The sequence below is a fragment of the Lampetra fluviatilis genome, chromosome 20 (genome assembly GCF_964198595.1).
Source record: "Lampetra fluviatilis chromosome 20, kcLamFluv1.1, whole genome shotgun sequence".
Classification (NCBI taxonomy): Eukaryota; Metazoa; Chordata; class Hyperoartia; order Petromyzontiformes; family Petromyzontidae; genus Lampetra; species Lampetra fluviatilis.
This window is the reverse complement of record NC_136294.1, coordinates 8,239,154-8,260,397: the sequence shown is the minus strand read 5'-3', so window position 1 is coordinate 8,260,397 and position 21,244 is coordinate 8,239,154. Positions and strand designations below refer to the sequence as shown.

Genomic DNA, 21,244 nt, shown 5'->3' with positions numbered 1-21,244 from the left:
TTTGGCACGGTGTCCAACGTTTTGCTCTACGGCACGGGAGCTTGTTTATGGAAGTAAATTGAGCCCCCTCTCGATTCAGTTGCGAGCAACTCAACCGGGCTACCTAAAGAAGCTCCCAGCAGATGGAGCGAAACGTCGGACATCATGCCGAACCACAACGCTGTAAAACCCAACGGCTAAACGTAGAAGTGTTGTAAAATTGTTTTTTTTTTCTTAATACGTATATTTCTTATATTTATATTCACAGCCTGGTGCGTGGACGTACAAATTAAAGAACAAACACTCGGTCAAAGACAACATTGCGATCTCGATCACGAGCAGCCAGTCCAACAGTAACCTCCCACCTATCGAGGTGAAAGTCGTCAAGCCAACGGATAGTAACGACAAGCTGAACGCCATGCAGGTGTTCGCGGAGGTCAAGCAGGGCAGTACGCCCGTCGTGGGCGCCACCGTCATCGCCACCATCGAGAGGCCCCACGAAAAGCCTCTAGAGCTGCAGCTGTTTGACAACGGGGCCGGTGCGTTCTGTGGGCTGTCTGGGGTGTTGTTAGCTGGCGTGAGAGAAAAGGGTTTCCCATGAAAGTGAGCATTGTTGCGTAACGTTTTAGAATGCGCCCTTAAGGATGATTGTAGCCAATCTGTAAATAGATGAACACCAAAATTCATCCTAATAAAAAAGACTATGTTGCGTCCATTAGCCTATGGGCGCTCTTGACCAGACAACAGCAGAAGTATATTATGTTTGTTTTGGCCAGGCCTGTTCTGCTCCGATCCCATAATCGGCATAACTGAATCTGGAGTTTGTAAAACATGACCAGAAATTACTGGGTGTCCAAACAGGTATCATCTATTCAAATATACAGATCATTACTTAACTGCCTGGATGAATATTGGGGTTAGATTGGGGTTACTTGAAAGACGATTATGCCAAAACATTGGAAAGCTCTAGTGACCTTCAACAGCTCGTAACATGAGCAAACCAAACAATCGCACCTGAGGTGCTGACGAACACCTCGGACAAATCTCAGCATAACACGGAGCAGGCTTTCGCGACCAAAATCATCCATAATACAGATTTTCTGGGTTAGATCGCGTAAATATATAAATGTTTGGGGCAGCGGAGCCTGCAACCCTTTCTCGTTCGCTCACGTAGAGGGTTCCACCACGCGACACTAAGGGGCCGTCCATAAATGACGTCACGCACCTAGGGGGGGGGGAGTCAGACATTTGTGACGATGTGTGATGAGGGGGGAGGGGGTTTGAGAAATGTGACGTCACATCAAAATGCGCAACTTAAAAATAAATATAGACAACACGTTCTACTTACTTAAATAGACTTTGTAATACATGTTTTCTCCTACAACATCAGAGTGCAGCGCCACATTAAATACGCACTACAATGGCAATAGTTTAAAGCGATTTTAAGCATATTTAATTGGGGGGGGGGGGGGCAGAGCGTTGTGACGTCATATTTGATGGGGGGGTCTGACTTTTTGTGACGCCTTGTGACGATGGGGGGGTGGGGGTCAAAAATCGTCCAAAGTCGCGTGACGTCATTTATGGATGGCCCCTATGTGATGTAACGAGCCCGTGTATTGCCTCAATAAAAACAAACACTATCAACAGAATGTAACATTTCCACCACTGATTCAGAGCAGTAAACAAGAGATGAGCAATCATTCAATGCGCATTTGAGCACGACATCAACTTTGACATCCTATGTATACATCACTCGGTATAGACCATGCACAGACCACAATAAATTCAGCATTTCCCATTACATTCCTGCACGTGTCAAGTAGAACTGGGAAATGCAGCACCACAACTAAAGCATAACTTACGTACAGCAAATCTGTCGGATTCAGAATGCGCCTTTAAAATTTCATTGATATTTTGAATACCACCGTGGCATAATCAGTAACAAATATAGCTCGTGGCAATTCTAACTACGTGCAATATATGGCCCTTTGTCAATCTACTGCTGCACGAAGGTCTGTCGATAGCATATCGTTCATGGGCGTTGTTTGACACTGTCCACTAAAGCAGCTGAGTGAAGTGAAGGGGGGAGGGGTGGACCAGCACTGATGATAATATCGCTGCTGATGTGAGCCGCGGCTGGGAATTTAACTCAGGTGGCCAGGTTCGTAGTGCAGTGCACTTACTGCTGCGTCGGAGTTCATGACGCTGCACAAAAATGCAAGCAAATGCCAGGATTTACATGAAGTACCCTTCTGCTGTGTGCAGGTGCTGACGCCAAAAAGAATGATGGCATTTATTCCAGATTCTTCGCACAGTTTACGGCAACTGGACGATACAGCTTGAAGGTCAAGGTTGTAGGAGATAACAAAACGACAAGTCTGGCTCCACAGAGAGGCTCACGGTCCCTCTACATTCCAGGGAAACGAAAGGCGAATGGTAAGAATGATAATCCGAATCTGGATGTATTCTGGAGGAATCCAATGAGCTGTTAAGTATTTTTTCGCACATGTCCAGTAGGTGCGTGTCAGCAAATTACAGAATGGTAAGAAACCAGGGGCCCTTGCAGCACAGCAGTGCAAGGACTGGGCACAGTTTAACTTTTCAATTTAGTTTATTCTCACTTGTTACTTATTTTGTAAACACTCTATTGCTTTTGCACTTTGTGTTTTTTCCTCGAATAACATCCTTACTGAGTAATGATCTCAAATAGCTCTGTGTTCTGGCGCCTCGAGATTAACTTCATAGGAGGTGCGGTATAAATGGTAACTGATGATGATGATGATAATTACGCAAAACAAAATGAGATATTTGTAATGATTTTTTGTGGTATAGTGAATGTGTTGTTTATATATTTACATGACTATGGCGAATGTTTCCCCGAATGTTCTTATATTATGCGAAATGTACTCAAGTTAGGTTGTGCAGTTTAAATGTAAATGATGTTCTTTATAGGCCAGTTGATTGTGCACAGTCACGGAATTTGATAATTTCCCAAAAGCCTATGAAATTGGTTTAATCAAGGCTCCCATGATCAAAATTTACATTGCAAAATGTAAATGTATATATACTGCATTGGCTATGAATACTTACACGGACTCACACTAATGCCTTTATTGATCAGTAAACAAATAATTTACACGTGTTAAAAAGCTGGCTTGCATATGTCGTGGTGTAGTAACACACGCGGGGGTTTGCACACAGTGTGCACACACGTGTGACAGTGAGGTCACGTCAGGGCGATCAGGCGCAGAGAGGGAGGGTAGACACTAGACAGGCTAGCAGTAGAGAGGCTAGCGGAATCCGAAGTGTGAGTGTGATAAGGCTAGCAGTGGAGAAGCTAGCAGAGTGTATAGCAAGAGGCTAGCAGTGGAGAAGCTAGCAGAGTGTATAACAAGAGGCTAGCAGTGGAGAAGCTAGCAGAGTGTATAGCAAGAGGCTAGCAGTAGAGAAGCTAGCAGAGTGTATAGCAAGAGGCTAGCAGTAGAGAAGCTAGCAGAGTGTATAGTCAGAGGCTAGCAGTGGATAAGCTAGCAGAGTGTATAGTGAGAGGCTAGGGCAGGGGTCTGCAACCTTTAAGACATAAAGAGCCACTTGGACCCGTTTCCGAAGGAAAAAATAAACTGGGAGCCGCAAAACCATTGCAACTATTAAAACAAATATAACACTGCATATATTGTTTCTTACCTTATTGCTATATACAGGATCGTGCAGTCAGCTGTCAATCTGAATAAAAAAAGGACTTTTTCACTTAACAATGTAAAATATATTTTTGCAAATTAATAGCTAAATTACCTGGTTAATGGGATTTTTGCTCCTGAACCTCAGTGCACAGTGTCTGCACATCAGGGCTGTAAGACGTCACCTTCATTTTCACACAGGCTTGCAAGCTGTCATCTGTGAGGCGTGATCGATGTTTGTTTTTAATATAGTTCATGTTGGAGAAGACCTGCTCACATTCATATGTGGAGCCGAAGATCGACAGGACTCCAAATGCATACTTTTTCATGTTTATATAAGTGTTGGGGATGGCATTCCATGTTTCGAATACAAGTTTGTCCTGTTTGGGAAGGTTTTCAATATCACTCCATTTATGATTCTGAGCCAGAATGGCCTTCTGACGGGCAACATCCTCAAGAGTAGCGGTCAAGCATTTGAACTTGGACACCCATATATCTTTGTCGGCTATATCGGCCAGTTCCATCTCAAGATCAGGTTGACTTACACCTGCAAATGCAGTCATATTCAATAGGGATGGATCGATCGCCAGGGGAGTGACAGGGAAGGATAATGTCGTTTTTTCCTCTCTGAACTCACAGAATCGTTTCCCAAACGAACTTTGCATTGTGGTGATTGCAGACTTGAAATATTCCAAATTTATCGTATCATGACTTTGTTTGAACTCTCTCAAAGAGGGAAAGTGAGACAGTGTACCTCTCTGTAAATCTTTGACAAACACTGTCAACTTGCGCTCGAATGCCAAAACCTCCTCCAGCATGTGCAGGGCTGTGCCTCCTTTCCCCTGAAGGGTTGTATTTAGCGTGTTTAGATGTGCTGTCATGTCTACCATAAAATGTAATTTTTCCAGCCACTCTGGCTGTTCCAGCTCAGCAAAGGTGAGCTCTTTGCTGCCCAGGAAGGTTTTTACTTCTTCCAAACATGTGACAAAGCAACGGCAACGTTATTGCCTGTCGCCGGGCGGGCAGTGTGGAGCGGAGCGGCGACCTGTCAGCAGCGGCAACGCCAGAGCAGGTGTCACAGTGCGCCTCCTCCCCTCGCTAGCATCCGCCCCGGAGCCGCGGTCAAGGTTCAAAAGAGCCGCATGCGGCTCCGGAGCCGCAGGTTGCCGACCCCTGGGCTAGGGGAATCCGAAGTGTGAGTGTGATAAGGCTAGCAGTGGAGAAGCTAGCAGAGTGTATAGTGAGAGGCTAGCAGTAGCGAAGCTAGCAGAGTGTATAGCAAGAGGCTAGCAGTGGAGAAGCTAGCAGAGTGTATAGTGAGAGGCTAGCAGAATCCGAAGTGTGAGTGTGATAAGGCTAGCAGTGGAGAAGCTAGCAGAGTGTACAGTGAGAGGCTAGCAGTGGAGAAGCTAGCAGAGTGCAACGTAGCAGGCTAGCGGAGCGAGAGAAAGCGAGCGGAGCGTAGCAGACGCGCAGTGCAAGAGGAAGAGTTGCCACGGACATACGCGGGTGTTGAACGCGAGGAGTTATATACGAATAAAGTGACACAATTTCGATTTAAAGCTTCTTTCGTGACTGCAGGGATTCATCTTCTTGGTTCTTTCGGTAAAGTCACGTAGAAGGGAAATAATAAAATAATACAAATAAAACATAATAAAATAAATCTCACGACGTTTCGGCCACAACGCACGCAGCCGTCCTCAGGTGGAGAACAGGTCTGTCGAGAAGACATAGAGTCCCAGCTTAAATATACGCTCCAAGCCTGGGGTGTGTCATTCAGACTCTGTCTTCTCGACAGACCTGTTCTCCACCTGAGGACGGCTGCGTGCGTTCTGGCCGAAACGTCGTGAAATTATTTTATTATGTTGTATTTTTATTATTTTATTATTTCCATTCTACGTGACTTTACCGAAATAACCAAGAAGATAAAGTGACACAGTTGTCCGCGTGAAATAACACCGCTAAACATCTACAACCTTTGACAGTTTTACCATTTGCCGGAAATTATGTCGAAAGCATTCGGAGTCTGCTGTAATCCTTCCGCAATGTTTTAGTAACTGAATTCAGAAGTCCCTTGGCCACATTTATCAAACAACTATTTGCTCTATGAGATCTCTTTTACCAGTGGCAAAATATAATAGTAGGTTTTTACCCTTTTAACTGGTACAAAACTGACACCTTTATTCAAGGCATCATGTTTGCAATGACCACAACACAAGTAGTCAAAAAAGCAAACAAAAAGAAGCAACTCTGATGAGGATGATAATATGCACTGTCCTTGAAGTTGATTGGCCCACACCCGAGATGGCTTTCTTTAGAGCCTAGTCCCCATTGGTGTAGGGCCAGATGACACCAGAAGGCGTACAACTCAAACACAGTGCAATATCAGAGTATTGAGAGCTCGGGGTAAGCATTTATACTATGAGATCTCTTTTACCAGTGGCAAAATATAATAGTAGGTTTTTACCCTTTTAACTGGTACAAAACTGACACCTTTATTCAAGGCATCATGTTTGCAATGACCACAACACAAGTAGTCAAAAAAGCAAACAAAAAGAAGCAACTCTGATGAGGATGATAATATGCACTGTCCTTGAAGTTGATTGGCCCACACCCGAGACGGCTTTCTTTAGAGCCTAGTCCCCATTGGTGTAGGGCCAGAAGAACTATTTGCTTTCAAGTTCTATGCAACCTTCCTCATAACGGAACACACAAGCATCCAATGACTGGCCACCACCAATAGACAATCAAATAGAAAATATGCCAGCATTCTTTTAGAGCTACTGTGCTCATCATGTCATACGTGACAAACAGCGGAACGGTGGCTGTATCATTAATAACAGCCGTGTCTCTTATCATTATTGACCGTGGTCTGTCTCTGTATCATTAAGAATTCTACTCTGTTACAATTGACTCTGCTATTCCTTTTTTATAACTGACTCTTCTATGTTCTCTGTGTCAGAATCGACTCTGCTCTCTTCTCTGTATCATTAATAACACTGGTCAACAACAACAACAAAAACATTTTTTTTCTGGCCTGGACTTTTGCAGCTGTTTTAAACTAATTTCAGGGTGCTGATTCCAAATCTGATCTCAGATTTGCTCTATCACATCTCATTTTATGCTATCGGCATACCCCATTTTCATTGATTTTACCCGAAATTAACTCTGTCACTTATGATTGCAAGTTGTTGCGAGTCAGTGACTGCTTTAGTGTTAAAATATGGTGCTGTATTTTAGGATAGTGTGTTTATAATATCATTTTATGTAGATATCCACATTTATTTAATATTTTTCTTCTGCAGTTTTTATTGAAAATGTAATATTTGATATCTCAAAAACCTGATGCCACATTTGAAATCAGCACCCCAAAATTACCTTTAAACCGTTGGAATACCTCATGCCAGAAAAAGTGTGTTGACCAGTGTAATTGTACCCTTGTCATAACTGATTCGCTTGGCCTCTATTTCAGCTGACTCGACTATGTCTCTGTATCAGAATTGACTCGTCTGCTGGCTCGGTCCACCAGGTGAACTGCAGGTGACGGAGCTGCCTCCCCCGGTGATCAAGCAGGACCCGACGCCAGTTCCAGACTTCATCCGGGTGGCGTCGGCAGGCTCCTTCCAGGTTGCGGTGCCGCCAGGTGGCATGAAGGACGTCTTTCCGCCGTGCCGCATAACTGACCTCCAAGCTGAGCTGCAGACCTCCAGCTCTGTGACCCTCACGTGGACAGCCCCTGGAGGGGACGGTGACTTTGGACAAGGTACGTAAACAGCACTTTTAAATCTCGATTGAAAACGAATTTCTTTCGAACTGCTTTTTGTGTGTTATTTTGTTGTCCCCCTCCCACCCCCCGCACCTGTTGGCTATGTACGGTGCGAAAGAAGTGCAAAATACATACATACCAGTATTTTCCATGGCTTTTTTAAAATAAATATTTATGTTTTGGTCGTCGTTTCCCTAATCATATCCCAAATGTGCTATCGGCATCGTGTCGTGAGACAACGTGTCCATTCGAATCTCTCGCAGGGCACCTGAAGCCCTCACGTTCGAGAACGACCCACGTAAGCGGATGTCACAGAGCTACTTCAGAGATCAGTCCACTGTTAGGTGTAGGCTTCTCCACGCTGTTGTGGGTCACGGCGGTTGTTTGACCGCGCTTGACGATCTTGGTCAGTGGGAGTTGGTGAATGGGGACACCTGGGACCACTTCAGATATCTCTCACCACTGGTGTTAGCAGTAGTCAAGAATTTAGCTTGGGTCGCGAAAACCAGAGCGCAGTGTGCTAACCGCTGCACCACCACTCCCTGTTGTAGGTGGTTCCCCATGAGACATGTGAAACATTTTCTACAGCGTCTAGCAGCTGCATTCACGTGTCACGTAATTCCAAATTGTAATGCAAAGAGTAATACAATCTTTGTTATGGATTCTTCCTTCAGCTAAATTAAAACTTGTATTTGAGAGAACTTGTTTTTGAGTTCTGGGAGGTTTCAAATGTAAGTTCATTATGTTTAACCAGGGTGAGGACTCACAGGAGACAAGTATAGTCTCATTTAAAAGAGTTACCTGAGGAGGAAATCTTTTTTAGTTATTTCACCGCATTCAGATAATTATTATTTAGGGGAATTTTTGTTGTTGTTGTTGCTTAAACGTCATCCTTTTGCGCGTGTGCAGCCGCAATGTACAAAATCATGATGAGCGGCAGCGTTGATGGCTTGCTGAATGGCACGGACTTTCGCTTGGTGGAGAGAGAGGACCTGGCGTGGGGTGATCTGAACGCCCCCGGGTTGACGGGCAACATCGAGAACTTCACCGTCACGACGACGGAGCTCTCCCCCGGCGACGAGCTGTACTTCTGCGTGCAGGCGGTCGACAGCAGCGACAACGTGGCGCCCCTCTCCAACGTGGCCTTCATCACCTACATCGTCGCTGCGACCACGGCCGCTCCAACCACGGTCGTTTCGACCACGACCGTTCCGACCACGGTCGCTCCGACCACGGTCGCGCCGACCACAGCGGCACACGCCGCGTCGCATAGTAACACGCGCACCATCATCGCTGCCGTTGGAATATGTGTCTTGGTGTCGGCGTGCTTGCTCACAGGCATCGTTTACCTAACTAAGAATAGGAAAGGCGGCCATTACCGAATATCGACGCAAGACATGGCTTACCAGGAAAAACTAGGCCAAGTGCAGGCGTTGACCGTTTTGAGTACGGTGTCCAATTCCCAAGTCGTTGCACCCAATTCATCGCCTGACTCCACGAAAGATGCCTGTGAAATATTACTGTTCAAGGATGCTTAAACTGTTGGAATATTCCCAGTTATCGATATTTCGAGCTGAACATATAGTCTACAGATCAATGGCCACGCCAAATAGCAAGATCGTTTGTTTTGACTATCTCCCTTTTTTTCTGTTTAACCAATAAAATATACTCTTGTTGTCTAAAAATATATGTAAGATTCCATAATCGCCCAATATGGTATTCTGTTAACCTGAAACTAACCACATCATAATACTGGTGAGCTAATCCAAAAATATACTCAACCGCTTTATAAACATAATCATGCTTAGGATATTTTCTGACACAGAATCATGGCACACGCACAGAACTTAGCAAGCAGCAATTCTATTTTGCTTTTGGTATTCATGATCTAAATACACTTATACAGAAGATAAACATGCTACATAAGTGAGCCTATGTTTACAGCATGTCTAAGCTGTCTACATTGCGACCTGAGCTATGTTGTGATAAAATTAGAGCTCATATCAGCTGTAAAACTATATGTATGTTGAACTTCTTTCGCACTGTACATAGCCAACAGTGCTCATCGGAGGTGTGAGGGAAGGACGACAAACTAAACACGAAAATAAGTTCCAAAGAAATTAGTTTTCAATTATAGATTTAAAATTGCATAGCCTCTTCTTCTTTAGTGCTGCCTAACGGCATGTGCGACTTCACGATGATATTGGTCCCGGTCTAGCACGGCGTGTAGAGTTTGTGCTGCTGTTGTTAATTGTAGCCATGTTTTGATGTTACTGAGCCATGTCGTTTTTGGCCGTCCTGGTCGTTTTTTCCCTTCGATTTTTCCTTCCAGGATTAGCTTTAATAGCTGGTATTTGTGGTCGTTTCGGGCAATGTGGCCTAGGTAGTAACACTTCCTGCTAATGATGGTCTTCAGCAGTTGCCTGTCAGTGCCCATATCTTGCAGAACTTGTGTATTGGTGGTTTTGGCTGTCCATGGGATTTTCAGCATTCTTCGATACAGCCACATCTCGAAAGCTTCGAGCCTCAGTGGCTTCCTAATATCGGAAAGAAGAGCATTCCAGACCACTGCAGAAGCTCACCATAAATCGTGCGATGCGGTGAACATCTTTGTTCGATGGCTATCCACAAGCCATGCGAGGATGACCTGAGTTCAAGTGACGGTTTGAAGGCACGTTTGCTCACGTGACACATTTATGAACTGGCTATGTCGAGTGGATGAGGGTGTATGACACATATTTTACTATAGTGGCTTGACCCAAAAATCTATTACAAATCAATTTGCAGCCCTTCGTAAATGCACTGTTGAGTGAAGGCCTCCTCGTGATCACGTGGATTTTTCTCCGGGTCCTCCCGTTTTTTCCCTCCACATTTAGAAACGTGCGTTTAAAAGTATTTGCCTGCCATACATTTCCACATGATAAGCCACTTCATTAAGTTATCATTTGTGGCCAGGTTTCTGATGAAGAGCTGTATAGCTCAGTGGGCCTTACCTGGTAAAATAAAAATAGTATTTTACAGTATAAAAGATAATTACACGCAACAATGGAATCGAATGAGGCTATTCACTTGTTTGTCTTCATCACCACCACCACTCCACATGCTCATGACGATGGGACTAACGTTGCTGATGGTCGTGGCAATAATCGCAAGTGCTTATTGTTCTGGTTTCTGGAAAATAGATGAACAAGGAAGTGGGTATCATGATCACAGTTTTTTCACTGTGGTCACACAGATGCATGAACGAACACACGCCCTCTGTTGATTCTATCTGTGTGTGTGTAATTATCTTGTTTTCTAGGCCTGAGAACTATAATCGGGTTTTTTACTTTCACATTTTAAAACGTGTTTTTTCTATTAAACTACTGTAAAGTTGTATTGCTTTGTGTATGTAGACCTCCGTCAGAAAATATTTGTCTTATTTACTGAACGTTTTAGTTTCATTGGCAGTATATTTCCATAGCTGGAGACTGCACAAATCCTTCCGAAACCACCACAATCGCCTTTCCACTTGAACAATTATGCAACAGATGGCACCCTTGCTGTGCCCTGTGGTAGCCCAGTGCGCAATGACTCCACTCCTAGATATCTAGGGGTGATCATGGACAGAAGCCTCACCTTCAAGCACCACATAAAACACACGTGAAGAGGCAAAACCCAAGAATCGCCCTGCTACAGAAACTTTCAGGAACGACCTGCCCGCCCTCTCACTGGTCTACTCAATGGCAGAGCCATTGTGTTCCAGCCTGGCCCGGAAGCTCCTTAACAAAACTGCTGGATGCACAATTGACAGAATGTTCATCATAACCGGCAACACTGGAACTGACACCGATCCCCTGGCTCCCCGTTGTGGCGAACAATTCTGCCACCAAATATCCACAGAGACGCGCAAACTCCAAGGGAGTTTTACACGTTATCTCGTCATTGACAACATATCCATCAACCAAGACCTCAACGATGTGCACCGCCGCCAGCGACTCAATTCCCATTCCCCCATTGGTTCTAGATTTGAAGTTTTCGTGACTGCAAGGATTTATACTCTTTGGTTTTTTCGGTAAAGTCACGTAGGTAAAACATTAAAATAAATTAAATCACGACGTTTCGGGCGCAACACAAGCGTCCTTCTTATTGGGTTCGTGCTGTCACCATCATAGAATCTCACCAACATCCAGAAGAACACTGGTAAACAAGAGTGGAACAAGATTAAGCATCTTCTTGGTTTTTTCGGTAAAGTCACGTAGAAGGGAAATAATAAAATAATAAAAATAAAACATAATAAAATAATTCTCACGACGTTTCGGCCACAACGCAAGCAGCCGTCCTCAGGTGAAGACCAGGTCTGTCGGGGAGACAGCATCTGAATGACTCCCCGACAGACCTGTTCTTCACCTGAGGACGGCTGCTTGCGTTGTGGCCGAAACGTCGTGAGAATTATTTTATTATGTTTTATTTGTATTATTTTATTATTTCCCTTCTACGTGACTTTACCGAAAAAACCAAGAAGATGAATCCCTGCAGTCACGAAAGCTTTAAATCGAAAGATTAAGCATCTCATTCGATACCCAAACATCGCACCACCTGGCTTTGACATCCCTCCAAGACACTAGTATAACCATCAAACCGCAAAAAAAGAACATCAACAGGCCAATGCGCACGTATCCTTCACAGATGGAAGGTTAAAGACACAAGTCACAGTACGACTCTCTCCTGAAGCCGTGTCTCGTGGCTAGCAGACCCCAACATTGGCATTTAGCCACCTGAACATTGCCACCATAACCTAGAATAGAATTGGCCAAAACTTAATTGTGTCGAAACCCACTTGAAATGCTTAAACGTGTGGATATCATAACATGTTGTGTATCAATGTTGAGATAAAGTACTGTCTGTCTTGCTTTTTATATTAAACTTACAATAAAGAAAAGATTACAAATAAATGATTGCGGTTGTATAATTCTACTTTTTTTTTATAAATTACAATGTGTTAAATGTCAAGCGGTCAACCTCTAATTGAGAAAAGCACACTTGATGAATATCAGATACGCAAATGCAGAAAGGGTGTGGTCTTCTGTGTTATGGCCATTGTTAACTAAATGAAAATTGCGGTTGTACTATCAACCTTCAGTCAAATTAGTTTTGCTCCATAAACTTGGTGTATTGACACATCAGGAAAAGTAAACATTCAACAAAATAACATTAAAAAACAGATGCTTTACCTAAATATTCTATGGTACAAAGATCACTTTTATGTTTAATGTTGCCTACATTTATATTTAATTCCTTCCAGTTTCTCGCACTGAATTGTTTTTTAATTGCTCGTATTTTCACGATTGTCATTATAGTATATTGCTGTTGTTAAATTTAATCGCGAGGGCTGATTCGAAATAAGGTAGTAAAGGATTAGCAATATGCCGGATTTATTGTGGCAAGTAATTAGATTCTCTGTGTAACCGCAAACACAACGTCAACAGTTTTAATGAGACACAAACACTGCCGGGTTTTTTGTAGTCTTCAGTCACAGGACTGCGGCGCAAAAACCGTAAAGACAAAAATGATCGTCTACGTGAAGGCTGCCGCTCTGCTGTTCGGCGCACTGACCATTTTAACCAGCGAGGCCTCGAATGTGAAGCTTGTGGACCATGGGTATGAAGGACTGGTGGTCGCCATTCACCCAAGCGTTTCTGAGAATGAGCAACTCGTTATTAAAATCAAGGTACGTGTGTGGATTATGACAAACTCGGTGCTGTTTTAAATGTTTAAAATGGGAGCTCGCCTTTATGATTTCACATGATCATTTCACATTTTAATACGAGCATTCTAGCGTATATGTCTATTACAAAATCAACCCTTTAGGGCAATGAAGAAAACATCCATCAAGTCATCTTGAAGTTGCACTTTCAGCAAACTAGACGCCAGTGTGTTTACAATTTGTAAAGTGGGTGTTGAGGCAGGGATAACCCATACATCTATGCTGAGCGGTCATCGTGATTCCACTAAATAATTCATTGAGGGCCCATCTGAACGCCTTCATTACGAGGTCCCTGCACAGGATCTTGGGGCATGGGGAGGGGTGTCACGGTAGCGGAATGTTAACTACCTCGCCTTGTATACAGGAGGCCGTGGGTTCGATCCCGACCCTGACGCCTGTATATTTTTAGTTTGCGTGTCTCTCTCCCTGTCATTGCGTGGATTTTCCTCCAGGCCCACCGGTTTTCCCGCCACATTTAGAAACATGCTTTTAGAGTATTTGGCTGCTATCAATTTCCACGTGATAACCCACTTCGTTGAGCTATCACTTGTGGCAAGATCGCTTCTGCAAAAGAGCTATACAGCTCAGTGGGCCTTGCCTGCTAAAATAAAAAAAAATGTTTAAATATATCCGGGGGAGTGTCGTGGCTCCAGGTCCAGTTTCTAGCGATCTCGACCCCATGTGTGTTCAAACCAAAGAGCTTCCCACCGCCTCCCAGGAGATCAGTTTAGTTTTAAAATGTTGTATCACATCATCGATTGCTTCGGGAGACGAGGCTGAGACTTCACTGGTTGCAGGCAGCGCCAGTTGCCGGCTGGAGGAGACCAGGAGGGGGGGAGGTGGTGGTCGGCTTCCTTCGTGGCTGAATCAGGTCGATCGCCACCTGCAGGGACCTGGGATCGGGAAGGGAGTCGGAGACTTGCGGATGACCGAGAGGGACTCCCAAAGGGCTGGAGCCGGAGAGTGAAGGCGGCCACGCGATGCGTACGCACGCAGGCCGTGCAGGTGGCATCAAAGATGCGATACCATCTGTTGAAATAAAAATTAGTGGACTTATTAAATGTTTACATTTCAATTAAATAACTCAATCCATAGCTTGACGCCAATCATATTATTCACAAAGTGAGGTACCTACTCTTCCTGAATATTAGAGAGTCATTAACCTCCTGTCTTGAACGTAATAATCAATCGTTTATTCACAGAGCCACACTCAAGTGAGTCAGAGCAGCCGATACGTCGCGGCTGCGTACATCATTTCAGAAATACATGATGATAAAAAATAGATATAGTGGAAAGGTGGTAAGAACTACAACACATTTCCAAAGGGGGGAGGGGAAGGGGGGGGGGGGTCACACGGCGCTGTTCTCAACAATAAAATGCAAACATCAATGTCTGTAGCCACAATCAAGAAATAGAGATGAATAACAATTAAAATAAAGCATACCAACTATAAAGTGCTGCTGGTCTCCAAGTCGAGACGTCTTACTTTGGCTAAGGCGCGGTCGTGCGGCCGCGAGCGCAAGCGATGAGTTCTTTTGATTTATTTGTGGGGGTGCGGTGGTGGTGAGCAATGGGTGTCGAACGAGTGGTCGCGGTGAGGATTGGCGTTGTGGGGCCAAAAACGCTGCCGACAACCTTCTCCCGCAGGAGGTGATCACGGCAGCGTCGGCCCGCCTGTACTCGTCGACGGGACGACGAGCCTTCTTCAGGAACGTCACCATCCTGCTGCCCGCTTCGTGGAGCCCCCACGAGGGATACGGGCGGCCAAGCACGGAGGCATTCAACACGGTGAGAACTTTGGGGGGCCACGGGGGGGGGGGCATTCCGGCCCACCCCACCCAGGTAGAACGCGGAGAGAGGTTGGTGCCAACGTTGATTCTCACGAAATCAGGCCGCGTACGTGCACGTACGTTGAACTTCTTTCGCACAGGACGTAGCCAACCGTTGCTAATCGTTGGCAATGTTTACTGGGACGAAGCCGGGGCGGGAGACATGTCAATCAGCATCGCGAGGTGGAAGAGTTGCGGGCTCGTAACCCTGTGAGGAATGTATATTTATTTTTAAAAAACGTCGTTGAGTGCTTTTGCTGTGTCCATCTCTCGGGTCAGTTAAAGTGTGTTGCGATGACTCGGCGCGCATAATTGTACTTCCCCTGTTGTTATTTGACATTTGATTGATATAAACAAGGCTAAATAAAAAAAAATTCACAAGGGGAAGAAGAACTGACCACTACCCTGAGCAGTGTGAAAAATGGAAAAACTCCCATCCTAGATGGAATGTATGTGGACTTCATCACAGACGCGGGTCCATCTGTTGAAACATAATTCGTGAACTTATTTACTTAATTTTGATTTAAAGCTTTCGTGACTGCAGGGGTTCATATTCTTGGTTCTTTCGGTAAAGTCAAGTGAAATTCACACTTGATGATGATTGCTTGTGTTGCAGTCGAGACGTCGTGAGAATTGCATTGTTTAATATTATTTTATTATTTCCCTTCTACGTGACTTTACCGAAAGAACCAAGAATATTATTTACTTAATGTTACCACACAAATGTAATACCTCAATCATGGAATTATGTCTAGCATTATTCTTTGGAAAAAGGGAGATAATACAGATTTTAGATATTAAAGATGAACTACCCAAAAACATATATTTTTTACTTACAAAGATCATCGGGATCAGCATAATTAACATTTGAGTGGATAAACAACAACAAATTAAGACATGAATTATGAAATGAAGAGGCAGACAAATGCAGCATGAAGTTATATTGAAAACTGAATTGGCCACAAATTCCCTTTGCGTGAAACTGAGATAGTGTACCTCCACCCCTCCGATTCGAACGGCTCCTTGTGTTGACCTTCTTGTGTTGACCTCCTTGTGTTGACCTCCTTGTGTTGACCTCCTTGTATTGACCGTCTTTCTCAGCACACGGCTGGATTCGTGCCTAAGTTGTCCTCCACAGATTCTTCCAAGTGGATGGCTGCATATTGTAAAATCATTATTGTTGTCATCACATGTTCTTGTTATCCGATCTGGGCGTCGGGGTGGGAAGATCAGATTAGATCATCTACAAATCCATCGTCCACTGAATTCGTGATACAGACATTGCCAAATCGCGAGGTCACAGTGCGCCGGAGAACAACATTTCATGCGAATAGACGCTGTGGCCACGCTGTACGTTATAAAAAAAAAACACAAATTCTTCAACTGCACTGCATTAAAAGGAAACCTAATCGGTGACGTTTCGGGCAATGACCCTCCTTATTTTTCCGAAGGCAGTGTTATCGACGCACGTGTTGAGTTGTTGTGTTTATTGTGTTTGTGCATCACTGCCAAACGCGGCATCACCGAACAATGTACATTTAACACCGCTTTGAACTAAAAACCCCGTCGCTATAGGGAAACACCGAGCGGAGCTGGAGTGACGGTCGTCTTTTCGATTTAAAGCTTTCGTGACTGCAGGGATTCATCTTCTTGGTTCTTTCGGTAAAGTCACGTAGAAGGGAAGTAATAAAATAAAAAATAAAATAAACATAGTAAAATAATTCTCACGACGTTTCGGCCACGCTTGCGTTGTGGCCGAAACGTCGTGAGAATTATTTTACTATATATTTTTTTTATTACTTCCCTTCTACGTGACTTTACCGAAAGAACCAAGAAGATGACGGTCCATCTTCTTGGTTCTTTCGGTAAAGTCACGTAGAAGGAAAACATTAAAATAATAAAAATAAAACATAATAAAATAATTATCACGACGTTTCGGCCACAACGCAAGCAGCCGTCGAGAAGGCAGACCTGTTCTCCACCTGAAGACGGCTGCTTGCGTTGTGGCCGAAACGTCGTGAGAATTGTATTTTATTATGTTTTATTTTTATTATTTTATTATTTTCCTTCTACGTGACTTTACCGAAAGAACCAAGAAGATGAATCCCTGCAGTCACGAAAGCTTTAAATCGAAAGATGACGGTCGTCTGTCTGTCCTTATCACAACAAGGCGGACGTGGTCGTGGCACAGCCGCATGACTCGAGCAACGATGCGCCCTACACGGTGCAGTTCGGCCTGTGCGGAGAGAAGGGCCAGCACATCCGCCTCGCTCCCAGCTACCTACTGCAAGACACTGCCATCTCTTTGTATGGACCACGAGGTACGACACGGATGCCATGGCGTGCCACGTTACCTAAACCGCGTCTTGCTCTTTCACATTGGCAATTGTTTATATGATGTTGTTTTTTTATATATAAAATCCCCTGGAAGATAGGTGAATACATTTTTAAAGAAATGTTATCTGGAGTTGATTTAAATATTAAATTTCATTTCATATGCAATTGGTATCTACCTTACACGCCTCAAAGTCATTGGTCATTTGTATGTGATTTATATTACTCCAGTAAATTTGGCATTTGAATGTATTTTTCCCATCTGCGCAATTGTATGTTAGGTTTCCACGAAATAATGTTGCTTATTTACCCAGGAAGCCACATTGAGCTCAATGACTATTTCAGAAATATCCTGCTACATGGGGCTTTTATATTCAGATATTTTCAGCCAATTAATGCGTGTTCATGCAAGAGGGAGGAAACCGGAGAACCCAGAGGTAACCCACACACGTGCGAAGGGGCAACGTTATATCCCACACAGATGTGTCAGACGATATCAGTCCACACTTGCTGTACCGTGTTCGTCTGACTGGCAAGCCAGGGTATGGCACCTCGACACCCAACGCAGTATTTGTACGCTCCAGCAAACCCTCGCCTCCACAGTTCTGGATTACAAGCGTTGCCCTACCACCGCCCGGCAAATTCGGTCAGTCTCTTTTTGCTCAAACTAGCCGATGGCATACGCTTTGGTTTTTTCGGTAAAGTCACGTAGGTAAAACAATTAACATAAATTAAATCACCGAAAAAAACAAAGAGTATGAATCCTTGCAGTCACGAAAACTTCAAATCTAGAATTAGCCGATGGCAGTGTCCATCGCTGTTCGTCGGGGGTGGAAATTCTACGTTGTCATGATGAGGGCAAGTCATGCTATAGGAAAACCACTGTTGATGAAACAATGTCCCGCTTTAAAAATTTAAGAAATAAAATATTCAGCTCCGTAATGGTTTGTTTACATAATATTTCACAAAGCCAGTAATAATACACAAAAAGCGATTTCTGGAAGGAAAGAGGAATATATTTTGACAAAAACAAGAATGCAAAAACATTTGACGACTGCCACTACAACGAAAACAAGCAGCACAATATAATCACCGTATGCCATTAAGTCATGAAAGATGACCATTAATGTTTGAACATAAATAGAGACACAAACATACACCTTTTTTTTTAAACAAACATAACTTTAAAAGCACACACGAACTGCACACATATTTAGAACTGCTTGTTGTGCTTCGTTGTCCTTCCCCCGCACCACCGATTGCCACGGTTGGCTACGTACGGCGCGAAAGAAGTTCCACACACGTACACGTGAACACTGACAACTCTAACGTAGTACCCCACCCCACCTCGCCCGTGCTTTGCCGTGCAGAAAAGTCGTTCTTGCACGAGTGGGGCCACCTACGGTGGGGTCTGTTTGACGAGTACGGCAGTCCGCAGCCCTTCTACGTCTCGGCGGCTGGAAATATCGAGAACACTCGGTAGGTAATAAGAGAGCCGGCGGGAGCGTGTCGCTCGACGCAGCATTCAGAGCATTTACACATTTGGGGGCCGTCCATAAATGACGTCACGCACCTAGGGGGGGGGGGGTCAGACATTTGTGACGATGTGTGACACGGGAGGGGGGTTTGAGAAATGTGACGTCACATCAAAATGCGCAACTTTAAATAAATATAGACCACACGTTCTAATTAATTGAATAGACTTTTTAATAAATGTTTCTCCTACAACATCAGAGTGCAGCGCCACATTAAATACGCACTACAATGACAATAGTTTAAAGCGATTTGAAGCATGGGATTTTTGCACACAGCGTTGGTGTACGGTGTTTTTCTGCAATATTTTGCTGTCTTTTCTTGGATTTTCTGTTTGCACTTAGTCACATATTCACTTTAAGATGTTTTTTGTTCATGTTTTTGTTTTTTGTTTGTTGCGGTTGCACCCGATTCAAGAGCCGAATGGCTCACAGGGCTATACCTAATAAATTAACTTGAACTTGAATGTTTTATTTTTTGTGGGGGGGGGGGGGCAGATCTTTGTGACGTCATATTTGAGGGGGGGTCTGACTTTTTTGTGACGCCGTGTGACGAGGGGGGGAGGTAAAAAATCGTCTAAAATCGCGTGACGTCATTTATGGACGACCCCTTGATTCATGGGGGGGGGGGGGTAGAGGACGAAGAGATTGGCACAGTAGTTATCGCAAAATGTATTCTTTGGGGCTTTCGGTAAAGTCACGTAGATAGGTTCCAAGAAAATAACAAAAAAAAATATTTTAACTGCAACTCCCATGGCTGCTAACATGGTTTTATCGCAGAACGCTTTGAATCCAGCCACCTGAGTTTGATTCCCAACTCTGGTTCAGTGGCGTCAGTGGCAAGCGACACCCGATCCAGTCCATTTTGTCACCGCCACCACCCCTTCACCAACACACCCTGACCGGCGTGGTGAAGTATGGTCAAAATTCCACAGCACCGACAAGGCACGGGGAGGTGCTCATCCAGCAGTGGATTTAAAAAAAACGCTGTAAACTATATATTTTTTATAATCCATTAAGACACCATACACTGCGATCGCGATCATGACCAGCGTCGTGAAATATGGTAAAAACCACTCCCATGGCTGCTAACACGGTGTGTGTGGGGAGGCCTTCATCCAGCAGTAGATTTCCTTTATTTTTGCCCCCCCCCCTCTCAGCTCTGCGTTTGGTCACCGTGTATGTGTTTGAGTTTCGTTTGAAATTTGACATTGAGTTCCGAGTGTGTAGGAGCAGAGCCCCCTGCAGACAGACGCTGCAATCTGCACATTAAACACAGACCAAGTCGGCTCTGGGGCCAGAGGTCGCAATCGGGTACCCGATACCTGTACACTACCCGATACCCGGCTACCCGTACCCGGCCGGGTACGGGTAGCCGTTTGCGACCCTGGTGCGGCCGGGTACGGGTACGGGTAGGCCGTGAGTCACTGGTGAGTCACCGTTTGTCACTCATTTCCCAACGTCTTGTCTCTTCTCACAATTCAAGTTCCTAGAATCAACCCACCCGCGCCTGCAACATGGCTTCATCCCAGAGGTCGCAATCGGGTGCCCGATACCTGGCCGGGTACGGGTAGCCGGGTATCGGGTAGGGTACGGTTACCCGTTTGCGACCCTGGTGCGGCCGGTTACGGGTAAGGAATCAAAACCCGTTTGCGACCTCTGCTCTGGGCTATCTGCCCGTGTGCTTCTCCAGGTGCAGCAAGGACATCCAGGGCTCCATCAGCGTGGTGACGTGCACGGACGTCATGTGCACATCCAAGGACTGCAGCATCGACGAAGCCACCAACTTGCCAGAGCAGGGATGCACCTTCTACCCGAACTCCATACAGAAGACGAACGTGTCCTACATGAGTCTGCAGTGGCTGGACAATGTGAGGAGGCCGGCTCTGAGCCGTGCGGTCATTAATCATCAATATCACCATCATGGATCGTTGTCACCCGTCTTCATCAGCAGCATCATCATCTAAGCAGCAATAACAACAGCGTCACATATTCTTGGTTCTTTCGGTAAAGTCACGTAGAAGGGAGATAATAAAATGATAAAAATAAAACATAATAAAAGAATACAATTCTCACGACGTTTCGGCCACAACGCAAGCAGCCGTCCTCAGGTGAAAAACAGGTCTGTCGGAAAGACAGCGTCTGAATGAAACACCACCACGCGTGGCAGCGTATAATTTGTATTACGTGTCATATTCCATTGGTTTAAAGGAAGAAGTAGGATAAATAAGTCAACTTATTGAAATCAGGCGCCCTGTGTTTATTTGAAAAAGTAACAATATATTCCCAAATGAAATTTCTACAACAAAATTCGTGTAGTTGTTTACGCATTGTTTTTTACGGCAGCCTCCCAATTGGAACTGTGATTGAATGAAAATCGT

The 21,244-nt window shown here is 44.5% G+C and overlaps 2 protein-coding genes across 2 annotated transcripts in view; both read left to right on the top strand.

Moving 5' to 3' along the window:
* The window catches only part of LOC144937932 (calcium-activated chloride channel regulator 1-like), a 29,305-nt gene extending 17,562 nt beyond the window's left edge, over positions 1 to 11,743 (top strand). Inside the window, exons 11-14 of the mRNA XM_078865554.1 lie at positions 248 to 518; positions 2,245 to 2,415; positions 7,186 to 7,419; positions 8,332 to 11,743. Coding sequence (XP_078721680.1) covers positions 248 to 518; positions 2,245 to 2,415; positions 7,186 to 7,419; positions 8,332 to 8,960 — 1,305 coding nt within the window. The 3' untranslated portion in view covers positions 8,961 to 11,743. The remainder of the gene's footprint in view (positions 1 to 247; positions 519 to 2,244; positions 2,416 to 7,185; positions 7,420 to 8,331) is intronic.
* Positions 11,744 to 12,970: 1,227 nt separating this feature from the next.
* LOC144937995 (calcium-activated chloride channel regulator family member 3-like) lies at positions 12,971 to 20,830 on the top strand. The gene is made up of 5 exons (XM_078865692.1): positions 12,971 to 13,132; positions 14,816 to 14,956; positions 17,168 to 17,318; positions 18,702 to 18,810; positions 20,557 to 20,830. Exons 1-5 carry the CDS (start codon positions 12,971 to 12,973, stop codon positions 20,828 to 20,830), a joined length of 837 nt encoding a protein of 278 aa, XP_078721818.1.
* The last annotated feature ends 414 nt before the right edge of the window (positions 20,831 to 21,244 follow it).

Coding starts and splice junctions, on each gene's coding strand:
- LOC144937995 (XM_078865692.1), top strand. CDS start 12,971: ATGATCGTCTACGTGAAGGCTGCCGCTCTGCTGTTCGGCGCACTGACC. Junction 13,133..14,815: donor AACTCGTTATTAAAATCAAG/GTACGTGTGTGG, acceptor CTTCTCCCGCAG/GAGGTGATCACGGCAGCGTC. Junction 17,319..18,701: donor CTCTTTGTATGGACCACGAG/GTACGACACGGA, acceptor TTTGCCGTGCAG/AAAAGTCGTTCTTGCACGAG.